The sequence below is a fragment of the Microcebus murinus genome, chromosome 10 (genome assembly GCF_040939455.1).
Source record: "Microcebus murinus isolate Inina chromosome 10, M.murinus_Inina_mat1.0, whole genome shotgun sequence".
Taxonomy (NCBI): Eukaryota; Metazoa; Chordata; class Mammalia; order Primates; family Cheirogaleidae; genus Microcebus; species Microcebus murinus.
Window position 1 is genome coordinate 57,084,172 of NC_134113.1, and position 21,738 is coordinate 57,105,909.

The following is a 21,738-nucleotide window of genomic DNA, read 5'->3' on the forward strand; positions in this document are numbered from 1 at the left end:
GAAATAGGCTGCTCTCGGGAAATGCCTCCAGCCCTGGGGGCCTAGCAGCTCACACTTTCCCAGGTGTACTTTGACATGGGAAAGATTTTAAGATGTCAGCTGGAGTGGGCACAAGGGAAGAAACCCTCTGTCTCCAAGGTCCTCTTAGGTCCCCCAATGGGAAAGGGCAGCGAGGAAATAGATGTCTGCATGGCCCAGGCTTCCTGCTAACGGCTGTGAGGCCACACAGCCTCCTGGAGCGGCCCGGCACCCTCCCCACAGAGAATAAATGAACATCTTACAATGGGCAGTGGGGACGAACTGCCTTCGTCTCAGAGGAACAGTAGTCCAGGTGCTCTGCACACCACAATGCCCAAGTGGCAGAAGCAAAGGGTAGGGAGGTTGGGGGAGTGGGTGACCAGAAAAGTCGGTCCAGCGGGGAGAAGCGTGTGGAGACAATACTCAGAGCCTGGTGTGCAACAGTGCACTTTATTGGGAGGCTAGTGGGCAGAGGGGACTGCCTGTTACATACATCAGAGCCGTGCTGACCACCCCACCCAGGCAGGGGACCCTAAGGACAGCAGAAGGTGGTGGCTGGGGCCACACCCAGACAATCACAGGCACAGGCTGGAGCCGCAAGGAAGACAGCCTGAAATTCTCGTGTTTGGGCTCGGCCAGGGCTCTGGATGGAGGAGCAAGAGGCCCCGGCTTTCCAGCGACCAAGAGCGGCTCCCTTGGGGACAGGTGGGTGGCGCTGGGGTGTTGCTGATGGCGGGGAGCGATGGGGCGCAGGCGCTGGGCTGGCTGCGGTGCTGAGGCCCGTTCTTTATCTGGAGCAGCGCTGGGAGGACTGGGAGAACGTGACGCTGCCTCCCCGGTTGCTGCCCGAGCTGAAGCCTCCGCCGCTGACTCCACAGCGACCCCCGGAGCCGGAGCCAAAGCTGCTGCCGCCGCCAAACCCGCCGCCGGTGCCGAACCCGCCGCTGGTGCCGCCGCCGAACCCGCTGCCGCCGGTGCCGAACCCGCTGCCGCCGGTGCCGAACCCGCTGCCGCCCCCGAACCCGCTGCCGCCCCCGAACCCGCTGCCGCCCCCGAACCCGCTGCCGCCCCCGAACCCGCTGCCGCCGCCCCGGCCGAAGCCGCTGCCTGCGCCACCTCCCAAGCCACCGCCGTAGCCTCCTCCGTAACCCCCTGCCGAGGCGGAAGTCGTGCTGCTGTTGCTGACCACCGCTGCAGGGAGAGAGGACAGGACAGCCATCAGCGCCCGATTGTCATTAGCCAATGACCCCCTGGGCCCAGGATGGTTGGGATCACCACTGCTTTGCACCTGATGACCACCGTGAGCCATTCTAACGCCCACGGTGTTAAGTCGTTATGAATTATCCAATGGTTCCTCCCACATACCCGAGTCTTGATGAACCCCTTAGAGGTTATCCAGCCTCCCATTGGAATTTCTCCTCCCATTGATATTCCCAATTGGCCACCTAGACCTATTAAAAGTGCTCTGAATCCAGAAGAATTGCAAAAGCCAATCCACTGTCCCTCCACTCTCAGAATACCCCTCCAACTTCCATGGGAATATTTTTAAATTAGTAGCTATATCCCTGTGTTAGTGCAGATATTTCAGCATTAACTGTCATTGTCACAGCTACTTTGGCTACTTACAGATGCTGACAGCACTCGGGCACTCTCCAGACATCCTGTTTGAGAAAGCAAGAGAAATATAGCTCCATCACATCTCCAACAAGTCCACAGATCCAGGTGATGAATAGCAACCAGAACTGAACTCAGAAGCCTGGCAGGTCAGTAAACTTTCTCCACCCTTCTATGGGCCATGACAAGGAGACCCTGTAAGCACTGGGTGCATATGCGCTTTGGCTACCTGTGGAGGGAGTGGTCTGGTGGAGACAAGTGCTTCTCTGCAAGGCCCATGGAAGATGGTGGCCTCTCTTTGCACAGCAGGCCTCCATGCCCATTTACTTGCTCACTTATCTGGCCCTCCACATATGGCTTGGGTTAGGGGATGTGGGGAGATGGGACTGGAGGCTCACCTGTACTCCTCGCCCTCCAGCAGCTTGCGGTAGGTGGCAATCTCCACGTCCAGGGCCAGCTTCACGTTCATCAGCTCCTGGTAGTCACGCAGCAGCCGGGCCAGGTCATCCTTGGCCTGCTGTAGGGCAGCCTGCAGCTCTTGGAGCTTGGCGTTGGCATCCTTGAGGGCCATCTCCCCACGCTGCTCAGCTTCTGCAATGGCCGTCTGCAGGTTGGCATTCTGGGGCAAGAAGTAGAAGGGCTGAGCACAGTAAGAGGGTCCCAGGTCCTCTGCACCTTACAATGAATTATTCCATCTTAAAGTCAGGGAACATCCCACCTCCCCTAGTACCACCATCTTGTTTCCATCCATGGAGATATTGTCCATTGGATTAGCCAGCCATCTACACTGGCTTGATCTTTGAACTCCCTGGAAGCTGATGCTGCCTGAGATGACCTTCAAAAGTCCGTTCCAGGCTAGGAGTCCTGAGATCCTTGCCCCCAGCCCTCACCAGTCAGCCCCAGCACCAGCATCCATGGCCATCCCACCTGCTTCTTGACATTCTCAATCTCTGCACGCAGCCTCTGGATCATCCTGTTGAGCTCCACGATCTCACTCTTGGTGCTCCTTAGGTCATCCCCATGTCTGCCAGCCGTGGTCTGCAGCTCTCCCAGCTAGAGAACAGAAGGGAAGATGTGGTATTGATGCAGCTTTGCCTGACTTGTTTCTGTAACCCCAACATCACCCCCCAAACCTTGAGAAGTTCAATAAGCATTTGCTGAAATTACACTGAATTGTGTCAATTTCAGCATTGTCAATTCCAGCAGGGACACCTCCAAGGCATGAAGGAAAAGAACATCTGTGTTGTTATAGTACAAGATTTTCTTACCCTGCAGTCCCTGAGCAAGCTAGAGTCCATCCCACCACCTCCACCCTGGGGAAAAGACTTTGTGCAGCTGAACAACCATTACAGAGATGTCTCCAGAGGGTAGAACACAGAGAGATTCCACCAGTGACCACTGGGAACTCACCATCCAGCTGTCCCATAGTCCATAGCCTCTGAGACTCCCATGGCTCCTCCAAGAGGTGCCTACCACCCACCTTGGTCTGGTACAGGGCCTCGGCCTCAGCCTTGCTCCTCTGGGCGATGTCCTCGTACTGGGCACGGACGTCAGCTATGATGCTGTCCAGGTCCAGGCAGCGGTTGTTGTCCATGGACAGGACCACAGACGTGTCACTGACATGGCTCTGCATCTGGGACAGCTCCTGCCAACACAGAAGGAGCCTATTCACTTTCAGGGTCTCTGCACAAGCACACAGAGACCTGGGGAGATGCCCAATCAATGGTCTCATTCACTGACTCTTAGCTCTAAATGTGCATCTTCCCACCCTGCCCCACACACACAGAGGATTCCAGGTCTGTGTCCCATCCTGCAGGATCCCTGCTAGGGGCCTCATCTCTAGGCTCATCCTAGATAGCCTTCTGGGGCCTAGACACCAAAATGCCCCAGCCTCAAATCTGGAAACCTCTCACCCTCCCTTGCCTCTTAGTAGGTAACATCCTCACCGCATCGTAGAGGGTCCTCAAGAAGTTGATCTCATCCATCAGGGCATCCACCTTGGCCTGAAGCTCCACCTTGTTCATATATGCGGCATCCACATCCTAAGAAGACAGGTGCATAAAGGCCCTATTCCCCCAAGGAACAAACAACAAACTGCAAATGCAGTGAGAGAGAGCCAGGAAGGACCAGTCCTGGTGATGGTCCTTGTTCAAGACTGGTCTCCACGATTCGCATCTCACTGGGATGGTTTACATTTAATCCCACTGAAAAGCTGAAGACCAATAAACTGACTCTTTTAGGGATCTTCCAGATTAAGATGAAGCTGGCTGCTGTCATTGCTCCAAAGGCCTGAACTTGGCAGCTCTGTGGCAGTGGAGTAAGGAGATTCCCCCAACCCAGCCAGCAACCTGCGGCCCCTCGCCCAAAACCTTACACACAGCCTTTACCTTCTTCAGGGTCACAAATTCATTCTCAGCAGCTGTACGTTTATTGATTTCATCCTCATACCTGTCAGAGTTAAAAAGAAATAGCTGAGTTTGGGTTTCAGGTGGTTGTAAACCCCACTGTTTCCTTCCTGAAGCCCTGGAAGTTCATCTCTTCCACCCCTGCATCCCTATCCCGCTGCTCTAAGGTGAACACATCCTCTTGAGACCTCCCTATTAGTTAGGGGGACCAACCATCCCAATTGGCCCAGGCAAACTGTCTAGGTTTTAGCACTAAAAGTTCTGTGCTCTGGGAAACCCCTCAGTCCCAGGCAGACCTCCTGGTTGGGCATGGTACCATGAGTTGGCTCAGAATCTTTCTGATCCTAGAACCAGGATCTTCCTCAACCTGGCTCCTGAGGAAGAGCTTCATCAACTCTGAACTCATCCCTCTTTTTCCACAACTTTATTTGTAAAGGACTATGCCTAGAGAAGAAAGGCAAGGGGAGCCTAATTGAACCAAGCTGTCCTCCATGAAGGTAAGGAGAGGGGAACAGGCCAGGTGACACACTGCCCAGCAGTCAGGAGGAATGCAGAAAGGGCTGGGACTCTGAGACAGGATGGCCCATGGCATCATCCCACTCCTGCCATGTCACTCACTTCTTCTTGAAGTCCTCCACCAGGTCCTGCATGTTCCTCAGCTCCGAGTCCAGGCGGCCTCTCTCCCCCAGGATGCTGTCCAGGTAACTCCGCAGGTAGTTGATGCGGTTCTCAAAAAGAGGCTCAAGGTTGTTGGTGCCTGTGGTGGAGTGTGTGCCCTGCTGCTGGAGCAGGTTCCACTTGGTCTCCAGGACTTTGTTCTGTTGCTCCAGGAAGCGCACCTGCAATGCATTGGGGACAGCAACATGGGGCAGCACTTGTAGCAGAAGAGAGGAGGGCTTTAGCTCAGGTAAGACCGGGTTTCTGTAACCTGTGCTCCCCCAGCACAAAGGCCTAGACAGGAGGCAAAGAGAGGCTCCTACTACAGCTGGGGAGATTATGGTCAAATGGTTGATCAGTCAGGACACTAATCACAGAGCATGGTTTAGAAAGTTACCAAGGAAGGAGAGAAGGGCAGGGGTAACTAGAAGCAGCCCTTTCCTGAAAAGGAAAAGAATTGTAAAGATAACCCCTTGATGTTCCTGGGGACTTCATGACTCTATCTCAACTTCCAAAACTTCAGTGCACTCTGCAGAAATGTACATAGACCTCAACAGCTTCATTTCCACCTAAGACTCCACTGACGCTCCAGCCTTTTGAAGGCTGTGAATCACTGGGAAATGACACTGACATGCCACAGTCAGCAGGACAGCACCTTTCTTGAGTTCGGAAGAGTGGCAGCCCCACCTGAGCTGTCCTGGCCTGGCGAAGCAAGCACCTTTCTCTTCCTGTCTAGGTTGAGGAGGGGTGCAAAGTAAGTTGCCCACTTCTCCATAGCTCCGTGAGACTAAAGTTCTACTTATGCCTCCTTAATCCCTTCTCCAGGGCGCCAGCTTCGCTTGCACGGCACAGCAGCATGCAGAGGAAAGGCCTCCTGGAGAGCCTCAGGGGACGGCTCATGTTTGGAAAGCCCCCAGTTCTGGGTAGACCCAGCCCTGCCACGGGCTGTGGTCCTTGCCTTGGGCTGCCAGCTCTGCCAGCCCAGGCCTAAATAAGGCCACAGGTTGGGAATTCACTTGTTCAGACAGGCAAGATTCAATGGTGTTTGGGTCCAAACAGGGGACTATTTTCTTTTCACAGCTCCACTCACTTACCTATGTGGACGACCCTTCAGCACCCTAGAGTTCTGCCTGAATCCTTCCCCTCTAGCCTGGCCCATTCGGGACATATTTAAACTCTGTGTCCAGAGGTCAAATACAAAGTCCCCAGCCTAGGAATGAGGGCAAAGTCAGAGCTTCATTACCTTGTCGATAAAGGAGGCGAACTTGTTGTTGAGAGTCTTGATCTGCTCCCGCTCCTGGGCCTTTACTTGCCCAATCTGGGGGTCGATTTCCACATTGAGGGGCTGCAGGAGGCTCTGGTTGACAGTCACTTCCTGGATTCCCCCAGGGAAGCCACCAGGACCACCAAACCCACTAGGCCCACCAAAGCCACCAGGACCACCCAAACCACCAGCTCCTCCAAAGCCACCAGGCCCACCAAAGCCACCAGGACCACCCAAACCACCAGCTCCTCCAAAGCCACCAGCCCCTCCAAAGCCACCAGCTCCCCCAAAGCCACCTCCCATTCCTCTACCACCACCAAAGCCACCTCCATAACCTCCCCCAAAGCCACTTCCATAACCGCTACCAAAGCCACAGCTGCTACGCCCTCCACCAAAGCCACCAGCCCGGGAGCTACCACCTGCCACACTGATGGAGATGCTCTTGTTGCCTCCCAGGTTGTAGAGGCTGCGACTGCCAAAGCCACCTGCTCCACTCCGGAACCCACAGGCCCCTCCGCTGGCTCCCCCAGAGCGGGCCACACAGCTCATCCTGGTGCTGCCGGAGACCACAGCAGAGCGGCCGGAGAAGCCCTGGCTCCCGCCACCAGATGTCCTGCAGACTTGTCTGTTCATGGTGAGGAGCTCAACGAAGAGAAATGTGTGAGAGTCAAGCAGGGACACTGAGAGTCAGAGGAAGAAGGAGGGGAACTCTGAAGACCTGTGCAAAATAAATCCCTTTATATATGTTTGAGGAGGTTGTTGGGCTCAAACGAAGGAGAGATAATTAATCCCAAATATTTATGGGTTGGGTTTGCCTCTAAGGCAATAAGTTTGTTCCAGGCTACCAAACACACCTTGAAAATAATCTGAAACGGTAAAAGTGCTAGGGTGGCAGGCTTGCCTGGCAGGGGTGGTGCCTGGCGTTGCCCCGTGCTTGGGCATGGCTGCCTCCTAGCTTTGTTCATGGGACTCAGGAAGCTCGCTGACCTGCGTCGGGTGCCCAGCAGCTGTCTCTCTGCCTATCAGCTGCCCGAGGGCCCTGCCAGGGCTGCACTCAGCTCTGGAAAGGATGGAGTGGAAGGTGGGGTGGGGGCGGTTCTGGTTCTCGGAATCGTGGAGACAGAGAAGCCCACCCACAACTGTGGGCAAGCGTCTCAACAGAAGGGGTGATACGACCCGCTCCCCAGCCTGCACGTGGTGGCTGAGTGCCCACTGTGTGCTCAACTCTGTGCTGGGCTTGGGGGTGAAGTGGTGACCTCTCCTTCTCCATTCCTGGAAGCAAAGCCTAGAACTCCTGGGTTCCGCCTCTCTCCCAAGCGTTAGTTCAGGAACCAGTGGCCTTTTGGTTATGACTGTCTTCTGAGAAAAAGTGAAGTCAATACCTGCGCATGTTGATCAGACATTGGCAAAGTCCAGCATGCCAAACGTTTGTTGGTTTGTTGTGAACGCTTCCCAGAGAAACCGTACACTATTACGCATCTTGGTTTCTCTATGGTTTCCTTTCTTGCTCTCCACATTTTGGCATTTCTCTGGTTTTAGCCTAAGTCTCAGGGAACAGGAAACTCAAACGTCAATTCAACAGCAAATTCAACTAATATTTACAGATTGCCTAACGTGCCAGACACTGTGCAAAGCCCTGGAGACCCAGTCATGGGTACGACACAGGAGCCCCTGTGGGACCATTCTCCTGTGAAGGGCGTGCTCCTGAGAGCCATCCCCAGCCCCAGGAGGCCAGATCTGGCCGAGATGGCAGCACTGGTGAGCATGTCTGCATGTCTGCTCCAAAAGCCTGACAGTCTGTCAGCCTGGTGCGTTTCAAAGGCTTAGGCACCAGGCTCGGTTTGCCCGAGAGGAAACCATCCCTCGCAGCTCTGGAGCCTGCCAAGTCAGCTGCTTATCTCTCCAGGACAGGCCTTTTGTGTTCTGCCCGCTACATATTAGACCCTGCCAAGGGTGCAGCCTGTGTTCTGGAGACCCTCCAGAATTGGGAGAAAGAAGGAAAGGACAGGGACTTCAATACTCATCGGGTAGGGCTGGGTGGGGGGTGGCCCAAGTGGGAAGGAAATGAAATTTTCTTCCATGCCCTGGTTCTCCCATTTTGTCCCTTTCACTCCCATACGTTACCCCCTATGTGCTGTGTGACATCCCAGCCCCTTCCCCAGGATAAAACCATAAAGTTACCAGGCGCTCAGTCTCATTAGTACACTGGATCCCCTGGACCAGAAGCACGGTGCTTTGCCGATAATATAGGTGCTCACAATGGTTGGTTGGTTGAATAAGTTAATGTCAATCAATTATTAATGAATTAATTAAGCCCTTATACTGTATTCCAACCAGATAAAACTGGCTGAATGCCAGTCCAACTCCCATTACGTGTGGTAGCCCAAGCTAATTGAGATCATTTTAACATGAGAAGTACAGACTTCTCAAATTTCGTGTTCAGATTTAGAAAAACATATATGCAAAATGAGTATCACTTCCTCTCCAGTGGGAAAAAATGTAGAATCACAGAATCAAGAGCCAATCCATCAAGAATCAATCAATCGCAGAATCAAGTTGAGGTTGACTGGGCATTTGAGGTCACACTATCTGCCCCTGGTGTGGCTGGGATCCCCTCTCCAGCATTTCTGACTCATGCCCCTGGTCTTCCACAGCTGCTGCCCAGGGCTGAACGGAATGTGGAGTCAGCCCAGGCTCAGAGGCTGGCCACACAGACCCCTCTCCTCTATGGTCCCTCAGAGGAAATTAACCAAACCCAGGCTGGACCAGATCCTCCCTATGACTAGCCATGACCAAGGTAGCGAAACTCTGTGTTTCAGCGTCATCAGTGATCTCAGCCCTCTGGATCTCACAGGGACATAGCTAGATGAATGAAATCTCTGTCAGTGTTCCAAGAAACACATCACAAGAATTAGGCCATATTCTTTCTTTTAATATTTAAAAAAGCAGGATGGAGGGCCGACTCATGCCAGACAGAAATGAGGCTGCTGCATGGCCAGATATGGGGACTCAAGGCCAGGGCGATGGCTCTCTAGGAATTCCCAAACCCACTTGAATCAGGGTACCTTAGTGCCCCCACTGGGGGAGACCCCAGCCATTGCCAGAGCCCACTGATTCTGAACCGTGCTGGTCGTTCCTTTAGAGGAATTAACTTGAAAAGCAAAGGACAGCTGCCATTGTCATCAACTAGTCCCTGTGTGGGACGTCCCCTGCAGATGGGGAAAGGAGTGGGAAGAAGGGCATAATGCATACTTACCCTGGGGGTTGGCATAGCAGAGAAGGCAGGGCTTGGTGGTGGAGGGGACAGGCAGCAAAACAGAGACTGGGGGATACATCAGCAAGACCAGGATGCCAGTTCTGCTCAGTCATGAGTGAAGGGCGTGATGGAAGAGGGAGGCAGCCAGCAACAGGGAGGTATGGCCGTAGACGACTTGAAATTCTTGATGATTGGACCCAGCCCTCTGAATATGGAGGACCTGATAAATATTTTGAGAAAACAGAGTTGGCTTACACTCACCCCCAACACCTGGATTATCTGAAGTTATTAACTAAGTATCTTAAGTGCTTTCTCTCTGGAGAAAAGGGTGAGTCACTGGATTGCAACGTATAAAATCAGACACTCACAGGTGCTGCAGCAGGAGGCTCTCCAGTCCCCTCCTCTGCCTCGGGGCAGACATCACTGGCCTCTCCTACTCCTCAGGATCCCTGTGCAAGGCGATTCATCAAATCTCCTGACTTGCCCAGGCCAGCAAGGCACCACCTGGACCCAACGGAGGTCTTAGTGGATCCACCGTGTTTTCCCGAAAATAAGACCTACCCATAAAATAAGCCCTAGCAGGATTTCTAAGCATTTGCGCAATAGAAGCCCTACACCCAAAATAAGACCTACTGATGGGCATGGCTACGCAGTGTATCTGCACAACCCATGCATTTTGTCATGAAGAGATAAAGAAGATGAGCACCCCTTCTCATCTGCCCCATGAGAGCTCGACATGAGATATTGGGGCCAATGGTTCTAAAGGAAATAGAGTTGCAAGAAATTCAGGATGGAATTCGGGGTTTGGAGAGTTATGATGATGTTCCAGAAGAGGATGACTTAACTATATTTGAATAAATGTAGATTGTTGTACTGTACTTAAAAAAAATAACACATCCCCTAAAAATAAGCCCTAGGGTGTCTTCTTCAGGAAAAATAAATATAAGATCCTGTCTTATTTTCGGGGAAACATGGTAGCTTTAATGCGTCTGCTCCATCCAGTGGGGGCCTGACTCCTCTTCATGGGGTCAGTGAAGTTGGGGTGGGCAGGGCCCTCCATCACCTGTCCATCACCATATGGCGTCTACACCTCTATGGGTCTGAAGTCCCCTTTTAACACAAAAAAATTGTACTGATCTCCACACTTGTCAGAACTTATACTTTCAATATCCTTTGAGAGTGTATATTTTTACCATGAATTCAGCAATACTTTTAAGTAAAAATGCAATTTCTAATCACATACTTTGGGAAATGGTAATACACATGAGTGAAAAGACATAGTATTCATTCCAGCTACAGACACTTGCGTACAAGTAGGTTCTTGGAACCCTTGCAGCACTGACAGAAGAGCAACCCTAACTGGGGCCCTTCAGCCTCCAGTCTCAAACTCCTGCCAATGGGCCTGGGTAGTCCTGGGTTCGAATCCTGACTCTGCTTCTTACTTACTGTGCAATCATGAGCAAGTTATTAAAACCCTCCAAGCCTGTTTTCTCATCTGTAAAATGGAACTAATAGCAGTCTCCTGTGATTAACAAGCCCCTCACCCAAGACTAGAACTAATTCTTCCTCCCACCCCCCCCCAACTTCCATAGCCTTTGTTTCTAACTCCCAGGGTCACTCATCTATCTTTGTGGTTATCAAGTTATTTATGTGCATGTTTTTACCTAGATATTATTGAAAGTAATTGAAAGCTCCTTGAAAGCAGAGTCTAATTCTTGCACAGACTGAACACTCAATAAATACTTTTTCATTCATTTAGTCAACATTTGTTAAAGAGCTACTCTATGGCAAGCACAGTGGCCCTGGGATATCAAGATGAATAATGTCATGGTCCCTGCCATCAAAGAAGTTATAGTTGGCCGGGTACAGTGGCTTACACCTGTAATCCTAGCACTCTGGGAGGTAGGCAGATGGCTCCAGATCAGGAGTTCAAGACCAGCCTGAACAAGAGCAAGACCCTGTCTCTACTATAAATAGAAAGAAATTAATTGGCCAACTAATATATATAGAAAAAATTAGCCGGGGCTGGGCGCGGTGGCTCACACTTGTAATCCTAGCACTCTGGGAGGCCAAGGCGGGCGGATTGCTCAAGGTCAGGAGTTCAAAACCAGCCTGAGCGAGACGCTGTCTCTACTATAAAAATAGAAAGAAATTAATTAGCCAACTAATATATATATAAAATTAGCCGGGCATGGTGGCTCGTGCCTGTAGTCCCAGCAACTCGGGAGGCTGAGGCAGTAGGATTGCTTGAGCCCAGGAGTTTGAGGTTGCTGTGAGCTAGGCTGATGCCACAGCACTCTAGCCCAAGCAACAGAGTGAGACTCTGTCTCAAAAACAAACAAACAAAAACCTGTGGATTAAGGCCAGGATCCACTCTCCTGGACTGTTCTGGAAATAGAGGCCAACATGAGTGCTTTTCCTCTTTTATGTAAAACAAGAGTCTTTTTATATCAATAACAAACACAAACACACTCATACGGCCATTTGCCTACAAATACAAACACATTTATTCTAAGACATGCCTGCATACGTAATCCATGGCCTGGCTTTGCTGCCTTATTGCTGAGTTCAGCCGAAGGGCCCCGAGAGCCCAGGCTGCTCAGGCTGTCTGCACCCACCCTCCCAGGCGGGGGCATGGGAGACGCTTCCCGCCCCCCCCTCCTCGCCCCTCAGCGTGGCCAACACCACTGCAGCCTCCTGGGGTGTGAACTTGAGAAACTCTGCCCCTGCTTCCAACCCCTTAATTCCTCCTCCTCACCCCAGAAACCCAAAGAGCGAGCCAATGCAGCATTTTCCCAGGGGAGGGGTATCGTGGTGAGAAGAAATCAGAGCTGCCTGACTTCCTGTTCTGACACACGGGCTCAAAGAACCCTGAGACAATGGGGAGATTAGGACCAGGCTTGAGAAGGACAGAGCCAGCCCAGGGAGCGGCTGCTCAAGGTAAAAGCCCTGCCCAGAGAGCACAAACCCCTGAGATTAACCCCTTGCTGCTCTGCCCCTGCTTTCCCAGAGGCGGGGCAGCCCCAAGCCTGCCTTGGGTCTGCAGGGGCTTCCTGAGCAGGGACTGGCCCTGGGCAAACCAGTGCCCTTCTCTCTGCACACAGTTAGGCCCCGTGGGCACTGCACTGCAGAAGTCGGAGTCTAGAGGAACTCCCTGGCAGTCAAGGGAGGGAGGCAACAACCGGGTGGCCAAAAGAAAGAGTGGATTCTGCATCCACAGTAGCAGGGATTTAGGTCAAGCTGCACCCGGGGAGCTGGGAAGTCCTTCTCTGGAAAAAGGGTGATCGCGCTGCTCCAGGTATCTCAGAATGAGTCCAGCAGAGAAAAAGGGTGTCCTTAGAGGCTCTACTCAGACCCTCCCCCTATCTGTCCTCCCCACACCCCTGCAGTCAGGCAGCTGCTCCAGAAGACCTGCCTACCTCCGCCACTCTCCTGCCACTCAGGGACAGCACTCGGACACATCCCCAGGTACCCTGGAAGAGGCCGGAGGTGAGTAATCCATGAAAGCTCCAGGAGAACTACATACTTGCACTCCTCCAGCCAACAACCGTGACCTTGTTGACTCTTGGAACAGATTCCGGAAAGCCTTGTTGGTCCAGTGAGATTTAGCCCCATGCATGGAAGTTCACAAACACAGGAGGCCTTGCTAGACACTGAGTATAAACACTCTCGTAATCTCCATAGCCTCTTGCTCTTTGGTAAACGGAGACCCCTGGACTGCCTGTCCTCACACCGGTTACACACCACCCACCTGCAGACTTGGGCACCTTCCCTCCAGGCTTCCTCCAGGATCAGCACTGAGATGGTGCTGCCCTGGGTCACCCTACAGCAGGCAATGCTTGTATAAGTGCTGGTCTTGAGCCTGTACACTGCCCCGTAGGCAGCCTGCAGCCTCTACACACTCACTTCTCACTCGATAATCTGGGCAACCTGAGAAATGAGTGGATGACCTTGATCTGCATAGACAGATCCTTCAGACTCCCAGTACCTACTTTCACCAAAATTATCTGGTTATACAGGATTCTAGAGACTTCTCCCCAGGGAAAAAAAGACACTTGCTCGGAATGAATGACAAAAGCGTTTTATTGAAGATTCACCTGAAGATGGAGAGAGGGAATGAGAGAGTAGAATGAGGCACTGAGTGGTTCTTGTCCTAACCTTGCGGGGCCAGTTGCAAGGAAATGGACAATGAGTTTGGTCTGGTATAGATGAACATCCAGGATCTGGTGGGAGATGGCATTGGAGGGGACATATGTGACCCTGATAATTTGGAGATGAAGCTCCTGGTCATTTTCTCCTCTGTCCATGGCAGGTGAAAAGTCAGCTGACACCCATCCCATTCCAGGTGGGTCTCCAGGCCCAAATCAAGAAAAGGCTGCCAAACTCCAAGAGGACAGAGTCCCTGTCCCAGCACAGAAGATCATCCTGGAGCAGAGAGAGCCCAGGGGAGAGTGGAGGTGGCACTGGTAAGACAAGCCGCAGGGTAGGGAGTAGTGAGGCCAGGCAAAGGGAGCAAAGAGACACCAGGGTTGGGCCCGGCTGGGCTCAGGGGGCTGCAGGACCTCGTCTCCTCTACCGGTAGGATTTCTTGGTCAGGGAGGTGGTAGAGATGATCTTGCTGCTGGAACTGCCAGAGACACCACCACCAAATCCAAAGCCGCTTCCAGAGCCGGAGCCAAAGCCACCACCCAGGCCAAACCCGGAGGAGCTTCCTAATCCTCTGCCGATGCCTCCAGCACTGGAGCCACCTCCAACCATGGCTGCAAGAAAGAGGCAAAGGACACAGTTATTCCAACAGTGCCAGCGACCGGGGATCTCGGCCCAGACCAGGGTGAACACATGGCCACTGCAGGGACAGAAGGTACTTACAGATGCTCACAGCGCTCTGGCATTCTCCAGACATTCTGTGGGGAAGAGAAAGGACAGTGAGCCACAGAACTAGCAGATCTCAAGCACCTATTCCATCCTTGAGCCTCCAGATTTTAAGGACTGAATAGGAACCTGTTATCTACACTGTCCTGGTTATAATGCACCAGCACAGCACTGAAGCAAGCAGCCCAGCAGAGGCGCAAATTCAGGGCCCGGGCCTCTCTGCCCCTCTCACAAGTTCTGCCCCACCCACCTGCACTCCTCGCCCTCTAGCAGCTTGCGGTAGGTGGCGATCTCCACGTCCAGGGCCAGCTTCACGCTCATCAGCTCCTGGTAGTCTCGCAGTATCCGTGCTAGCTCCTCCTTGGCTCGCTGCAGGGCGGCCTCCAGCTCTGTGCGTTTGCTATAGGCATCCTTGAGGGCGTTCTCGCCTCGCTGCTCAGCATCAGCCACGGACGTCTGCAGAGTCTGGCACTGTGGACAAGGGCATTGGCCAGGCGGTCAGCAGTGCCCTGCCTTCAAGGCTTCTACACCTGTCCCCTCTCTTGGGCCAGCTTTTCTTGGGTTAAGATGTCAGGATTCTGTCTGTCCTTCTCACCACCTTCCCTGACTCTTATGCATTTTGTTCACTGCAGCCAGAGCCCACCAATGCCCCACTGCACTGGGAGGGTGGGACATTAGATAAAGAGGAGCAAAAACCAATGAAGAAGAGCCAAGAAACCTATGCACTGGGTGTCGTGACATGGTAACTAGGACACTGCCGAAAAGATCTGAGCATGTCTTGGGCAAAGAGCTTTGGATGCCCTACAGATAAGCTCTGGGTCTTCTGGCCTGATGCTTTAAGTTCGTGTCCACTATGAAGACCTTGGACTCCACCTGGAAGATGGTGACACCTACCTGCTTCTTCACGTTCTCAATCTCAGCCCGCAGCCTCTGGATCATCCTGTTGAGCTCTGCGATTTCAATCTTGGTGTTCTTCAGGTTGTCCCCATGTTGGTCAACTGAGATCTGGAGCTGCTGGACCTAATACCCAAAGAGATGCAGGGAACCAGGCATCAGAGGTGCTTGGGTGGGGTCCATTCTCAAGTGAACTCAGTTAGAACAGCCCCAAGTGGTAGGGATAACACAAATTGTCAAATAATCCCAAATCAGAACAGGATCAGCCATGCTTGGGAGAACTGGTTCATTTCTGGCCTCTCTTGGGCTTGAGCTGACAATTACCTGTTCATGGACATCCAAAGCAGACCCCCAAAGACACCTGCATCGCGTGAGAAATCCACACCACTCACCTTGATCTGGTACAGCCCCTCAGCCTCGGCCTTGCTCTTCTGGGCGATCTCCTCGTACTGGGCACGGACCTCGGCTATGATGCTGTCCAGGTCCAGGTTGCGGTTGTTGTCCATGGACAAGACCACAGATGTGTCACTGACATGGGTCTGCATCTGGGACAGCTCCTGCAAGGCAAGGATCTCACATCAGTCCCCGAGAAGAGCCTTCGCTGACGTCTGATGCCGGATATCTGCTGTTTTCATGGACATAGCCATGAGCCAGCCTTCCCAATATGTAGGGAGGGGAGAGAGGGGTAGGTTTCTAAGTAGAGATTCAAGTGGTCTGTGACATCTCAGGACAGAAAAGCAACGCTTCTAGTCTTTACTGGTCCCTGGGAACCATGAGCCACTCTATGTCTAATGTAGTGGGTGCTCACTAAGTTGTATAGAAGGGAATGGAATGGGCCCATTTCACCAGAAAAAGGCTACACAGCAATAAATTCCATCCCATGCAGTCTTTAGATCTAATCACCTCTTCTACATCAGCATCTGGTTTTAAGAACCTCCCAATTGAATTTCTCACTTCAAACCTTTCTATCCATGACCTTGCTAAGAACCTATTGCCTTGAAATAAGAGAGCCAGAGTCTGTCAAAGAACCGTGAATCCCAACCAGCAGCCTCATGGACGGGCACCCCCTTTCCCAGAATGGAAGGGTGGGTGGAGCCCTCACCGCATCGTAGAGGACCTTCAGGAAGTTGATCTCATCATTAAGACCATCCACCTTGGCCTCCAACTCCACCTTGGTCATGTAGGCAGCGTCCACGTCCTATAGAGGAGGAAGGAGAAAAGGAGCAGGAATTACAATGGGGACAGGGTGTTAAGTGACACCTAAAGGTGTTCTTAGCAGTGTTTAGGAAAATTCACACAGCACCAGGCAAGGTGGTAAAGGGCCAATTATTTGACATATTCTGCCCCTAAAGCTACCAGAAGACATGGAAGTTAATTATCCAAATAGGCTTTCCTCCAAACCTTAATTCTTTAGAAACTGGTTCGGTTACCCACTTTTTTGACTGCATAGATATGTACAGTACCAGCTGAGGTGGGGATGAGGCAGAGATGGACCAAACCCATGATTTAAGCCAAAGACCACTCTCCAGGGGAAGGGGCACCCTGAAGGTTCTCCCCACCACCCTTCATCTCATACCTTCTTGAGGACCACAAAGTCATTCTCAGCCGCTGTGCGTTTGTTGATCTCTTCTTCATACCTAGGGACAGGGACAGGAAAGAAAAGACAAAAGCTCACAGTGAGCTAGTGTTTCTCAGGCCTCTGCTGCCTGTTTTCAAACATATTTAGAAATATCCAGGTAATTAACTCCATTTCACTTGTTCGTATATTCATTCAACCTGCATTTATTAAATAATTACTATATGTAAGGTACCAGTCTAGGTCCTGGTTTATTCAGACACATGAAAACCGAGCTTTGAAAAGACTGTTTTCAAGACATGAGGTGTAAGGAGAAGAGCCAGCGATGATCTAGCTGTTTTTATGTCCATGGAAGGACTGTCCTTTGGGCCATTTTGGAAGATTAAATTCTCAGGAAGCTGCCAATACTCCAGTTCCCTTTGTTTGGTGTGTAAATGAATTGAGGGAGAGGGCTGGTATTTATTTTGTCAGTCCCATCCCATAGTGAGTGTAAGAGCTACTATGTATTGGGTGCTTGCCATATGTACCACACAAGACTCCATGCTTTCTCTATCTCATTTAATGTCATTTAATTCTCACAACCCATAAGGTAGGAATATCATGCCCATTTTGAAGATGAAGAAAACTGAAGCTCAGAGAGGTTAAGTAACTTACCCAAGGTCACACAACTAGTAAGTGAGGAATCAGTATTCAAACCAGATCCATCTTTCTCTACAACATGTATTCTTCTGCCCATGCTATACTGCTTTTCATTTGTTTTATTTCTGATCTTGTTGGTATATGGCAAACCCAGATCCCTGGATCTATCACTAATTTTCTGATTGGGGCAACTTGTGGCACTAGACCTCACCCCATGAAAAGTGACTATGGACGCAGAAAACAGACTAGAGGACCTTCCTGGTCCCCTAGATCTCTTCAGAGCCTGAGATTCTGAACCACTGGGGAGGAGCCCAGGGAGGCTGGGGCAGGGCTGGGCAGGTATGTCAGATGCTGTCCCTTCCTTCCTCCCCACGTACTTGGTCTTGAAGTCCTCTACGCTGTCCTGCATGGTCTTCAGCTCAGACTGCAGGCGCCCTTTGTCATTGGCAAAGGCATCCAGCTGCTGCCTGAGTGCACTGAGGTAGGTCTCAAAGAAGGGCTCAAGGTTTTTGCTGGACGTGGTGGTCGTTTGCTGCTGGAGGAGGTTCCATTTGGTCTCCAGGACCTTATTCTGTTGCTCTAAGAACCGCACCTGTATTGGAAAAGACAGGCACCAACCAACTAATGAGGACCTGAAGCTTTGGCAGGAGGGCCAGCCAAGGCCAACACCAACCCAGGCGATTCAAGGCCTAAGAGCCACCCAAGTACAGCCACCAGGGTGCAACTCCAGGGCATCATTCACTAGGACCAACATGGACCACGTGGGTTGTGGAGACAGAGCACAGCCAGCATGCCAGGACTGACAATGCAGCAAGAGCAACTGCCTAACCACAGGAATCTAAAGGCCCTGGCATGAGTTACTAAAGAATAACATCAAACTTCTATGAAATAATAAAACAAAATAAAATTAGGAGATGCCCCAGTCTGGAAGCTCTTGCATTCAAAGTGATCCTAACCCAAGGCAAAGGACAGATAAATTCCCTAAAGACTTTTAAAACAAGCTTCCTTATCAATGGGCCTGGGGTGTCCCTATGAACCTCTGCTCAAGTGAGATTAGCTATTTATGACCAAGGCCCTATACATATTCTGAGTCTCAGGTAGACTCCATTCTGCAAGAGACTTTCCTGAACTTTCCCTCCATAAAAAGTCTAGCCAGATAAACCAAGGTAGCAGCTTAGCATGACGGTACCACTTCATGTGCTTCGGAATTGAAAGGAAAGGAGGTGAGGGAGACTGATCACATTTTGAACACGAAAGGTGAAATGAGGTAAGATGTGACAAGGAAGCGCCGAAGAGCCAAGGTCTTGCTGTCATATCTGAATGTCCTATAGTTGCAATAAAGCCTCTTGAAGCTACTATGGCTTTATTCAAACTAGCAAGAAGAGCAAATATGCCCCCTCAATCTGCTCCAAGGTTGTTCATTCTTGCCCCATACATCCAAGGGGCCAGCCAGGGCCTCCTGGACCAAAAGGCTACACCCACCTGTCCAGTCATTAATCTTTGGATAACTCAGCTTTCTGGGGCTGAACTGCTCACCATCATCCATCACACTTGACTTTAATTGAGCTCAAAGGACTTGAAACTCTAGACCTTGCATGATAAAGGAAGTTGGACTACAAAAGGAAAAGTGAGACCCATCTCCTCCTCTCAAACAGACCCAGAAATGAGCAGTTTTGCCCAAAGTCAAGGGAATGAACAGGGAAGCTCCCAAGGTCCTGGAGAGACCTAGAACCTGTCATGAGAATCAGTCCCTTTTTCATTTGCAAAATCAGCTTGGTTCTCTTCTGCTCGGAGGACAGAAGTGCCAATAGCTACATTATTCACGGAGTTAACTGCGTTATTTCCAATGCCAAAATCTGAGAAAAAGCAGAGAAATAATGAACCTGCTTTATAGCTGGGGTGACTAGAGCCAGAAAAGCCAAATGACTTGCCCAGTACCACACAGCATATCTAGGGAAGTCCAGACATTTAACTGCCTTGAGTATCCCGTCTTCCCATAAGCCAGGGGACAAAAGAGAAAGACTCAGAGTGGTGGTTCCCCTTCAGTAGCTGAAAGATTGAGGCCCAGAGAAGTTCAGTGGTTTTCCCAACGCCTGTGGCAGGCTCAGGTCTGAGATCCCTGGGCTCGGGCACCCTGGCTTCTACCACCGTCTCTGGCCAAGGACACAGCTCACCTTGTCAATGAAGGAGGCGAACTTGTTGTTCAGGATCTTGATCTGCTCACGTTCCTCAGTCCGGACTTTCTGGATTTCAGGGTCGATCTCCACGTGGAGTGGGGTCAGCAGGCTCTGGTTGATGGTGACCTCTTGGATCCCCCCAGCAGGGCAGACGGGGAAGCCAGAACCACCCCGGCCACCGAAGGAGCCCCCAAATCCACCGCCAAAGCTGCCAGTGCCAAAACCAGCACCAAAGCCACCAGCACCAAAGCCTCCAGCACCAAAGCCGCCAGCGCCGAAGCCTCCAGCACCCCCAAAGCAGGTGCCTTGTCGGGACCCAGCCACGCTCATGGAAATGCTCTTGTTCCCTCCAAGGTTGTAGAGGCTCCTGCTGCCAAAGCCCCCAGAAGAGCAGCGGCCTGCACCCCCAGACACGGAGACCGAGCTGAAGGCAGACCTCTTGCCTCCACCTACGACGGCAGAGCCACAGCTGAAGCCCCGGGACCCGCCTCGGACACCTTGCTGTCTGGCAATCATGGCTGCAGAGAGGAGAGTGAGCTTGGAGCTGTCAGAGAGAAGCGAAGGGGCAGGTCAGTGAATGCTGGAGCCCTCAGTCTGGGTCTCTTATATGTGCTGGAGCAGCAGGGCTTGGTTGCAGGGGCATAAAGGGAAAAATCTAAAACATCCCTGGGCTTGGCTTTTGGCACAGGCCCATGCTTCTCGCACCTGCTGAGCATGTCACTAAACACACCTACAGAAGTCATTCGGAGGGCACGGGTTATGGGAGCCCATCACACTCCCCTCTAGAAGAACCTGAACCAGCGCCCCAGGGCCTCCTCCTGGATCAGAGCCCCTGTCTGGGTCCAGCCCTCCAGGCCCCCACCCACTGCCGCTCCATGTCACCAGCCTCAGTGCAGCTCCCTGTGCCAGACAAGACACCACATTGCCCATTCTGTCACACAGCAGAATTCTGGGTTCAAGTGCACAGCTACTAAGAACCTGTCAGGCGTGGAGCCAGGTACTGAGTAGACAGAGGTGAGGGGGAGAAAAACCCTCCCCTAAGAAAATCCCAGCTCCCTACCTCAACCCTCGGGACTCAGGCCTGCATCCCTTCCAAGCTTGCAGGACTCTAGATACATGCTGTCCAGCGGGCCCCGACTGCGCTCTCTGCTGCTCTGTTTGTTTTCGGATGTTTGCTTGGCACTCCTGGAGGAAAGCATGTTCTGTTTTTCCATAACAGTCCCAGCATTCAGGGCAGGAGCTTATAAACTTTGTGGGGACTGCTGGGGACCCCTTTGAAAAAATGATGAAACCTATGTGTTCTTTCTCAGAATGATGTTTTTTAAATGCAAAATACTAGTTTTAACCCCTAACTTAAATTCTTCCCCACTGAGTGCAACAGATCTGTGTTCAAATCCCACCCATTGCCACTAACTAGCTGTGTAGCCTTGGGCAGATCGCCTAACCCCTCTGAACCCATCCAACCCATCTTCTCATCTATAAAATGGGATATGTTCCCCACAGATACTAGATGATTTGCCCAAGGTGCCGGCACATGGGAGGCCGACAGGCATTCATTCTCCTCCTGCCCGGGCTTTGCTGTTGCCGCTGATGTGAGGAGAAGTTCAGTGGATCTGTGTTCTCCCTCCTCCCCTCCATCCCTCATGGAGGAAATGACCCCAAATCACAGCGCTGGATGGTTCCCACGGGCCCCTGCCCGAACAATGGCAGACCAGGACAAAAGTCAATGGCTCCCTCATGCAAAGGCAGAGGGCAGAGGCAGTGCTGAGGACAGAGTGGCCAGCCCCAGGGACAAGGCTGCACAGAAGCCAGACTGGCCGGGAGCTCAGCCAGCTCCTCCTCCCTCCCTACCTCCTCTCTGCTCCCCTTTTCCCCAATCCCTCCCGCCCCCACCTCTGATCTGCCTCTGCCCAGGCGGCCTCTAAGTAAGTGGAGAGGGCTGCAGGGGCTGTGGCCATAAGGACCAGAGGCCCTGGGCCGCATCAAGGAGAATGCCCGAGTGGTGGGTCAGTCTACCTGTGTCCAGCAGTTTGGAGCCAGGACCGCCTCCTACAAGGGAAGGGATTGGACTTTCACTCGTCCTCTCAGCCAGTATCCCCTGAGCACCAGCTCCGTGCCAGGAGCTGTGCTGATGCTTCATGCACTTGATCAACTAACCTTCTCAAAGGCTCCATGCAGTCAACACCATGAGCCTTGCTTGCAGAGGGTGGCCTGGGGGCTCAGAGGGGCAGAGTAGCTCCCAGGGTCACACAGCAGCATGTGGTAGAGCCAGGACTCAAACCCGCGTCAGTCTGGTCCCAAAGGCTCTGCACTCTACAGCCTTCCCCACACCGTGCTGCTTGGCGTGAAGTCAGTAGGTCTAATTT

At 52.1% G+C, this 21,738-nt stretch overlaps 2 protein-coding genes across 3 annotated transcripts; both read right to left on the minus strand.

Moving 5' to 3' along the window:
* Positions 1 to 805: 805 nt before the first annotated feature.
* On the minus strand, positions 806 to 6,695 carry KRT3 (keratin 3). Of its 2 annotated transcripts, none has more exons than XM_076006810.1 (10): positions 5,938 to 6,695; positions 4,656 to 4,876; positions 4,020 to 4,080; positions 3,579 to 3,674; positions 3,113 to 3,277; positions 2,560 to 2,685; positions 2,031 to 2,251; positions 1,645 to 1,679; positions 1,059 to 1,209; positions 806 to 962 (listed from the first exon to the last, which is right to left on the minus strand). In XM_076006810.1, the coding sequence occupies exons 1-10, from the start codon at positions 6,589 to 6,591 to the stop codon at positions 806 to 808; spliced, it is 1,887 nt and encodes a 628-aa protein (XP_075862925.1). In that variant the 5' UTR covers positions 6,592 to 6,695. The 2 variants fall into 2 exon arrangements, with proteins under 2 accessions (XP_075862925.1, XP_075862924.1); XM_076006809.1 differs by having other exon boundaries at positions 806 to 920; positions 981 to 1,209.
* Positions 6,696 to 13,279: 6,584 nt separating this feature from the next.
* On the minus strand, positions 13,280 to 20,000 carry KRT4 (keratin 4). The gene is made up of 9 exons (XM_012763161.3): positions 19,370 to 20,000; positions 17,573 to 17,787; positions 16,557 to 16,617; positions 16,083 to 16,178; positions 15,373 to 15,537; positions 14,981 to 15,106; positions 14,337 to 14,557; positions 14,084 to 14,118; positions 13,280 to 13,974 (listed from the first exon to the last, which is right to left on the minus strand). Exons 1-9 carry the CDS (start codon positions 19,886 to 19,888, stop codon positions 13,787 to 13,789), a joined length of 1,626 nt encoding a protein of 541 aa, XP_012618615.2. The 5' UTR covers positions 19,889 to 20,000; the 3' UTR covers positions 13,280 to 13,786.
* Positions 20,001 to 21,738: the final 1,738 nt, after the last annotated feature.

What these genes read in the sequence shown, in the direction of transcription:
- KRT3 (XM_076006809.1), bottom strand. Translation starts at nt 6,591, where the DNA reads ATGAACAGACAAGTCTGCAGGACATCTGGTGGCGGGAGCCAGGGCTTC. An exon ending in TTGAGAATGTCAAGAAGCAG is followed by an intron (nt 2,252 to 2,559) that starts GTGGGATGGCCA and finishes TTCTTGCCCCAG; the next exon opens with AATGCCAACCTGCAGACGGC. An exon ending in CTGGAGGGCGAGGAGTACAG is followed by an intron (nt 1,680 to 2,030) that starts GTGAGCCTCCAG and finishes TTTCTCAAACAG; the next exon opens with GATGTCTGGAGAGTGCCCGA.
- KRT4 (XM_012763161.3), bottom strand. Translation starts at nt 19,888, where the DNA reads ATGATTGCCAGACAGCAAGGTGTCCGAGGCGGGTCCCGGGGCTTCAGC. An exon ending in GTAGAGGACTTCAAGACCAA is followed by an intron (nt 16,618 to 17,572) that starts GTACGTGGGGAG and finishes CCCTGTCCCTAG; the next exon opens with GTATGAAGAAGAGATCAACA. An exon ending in CCAGAGCGCTGTGAGCATCT is followed by an intron (nt 13,975 to 14,083) that starts GTAAGTACCTTC and finishes TCTTTCTTGCAG; the next exon opens with CCATGGTTGGAGGTGGCTCC.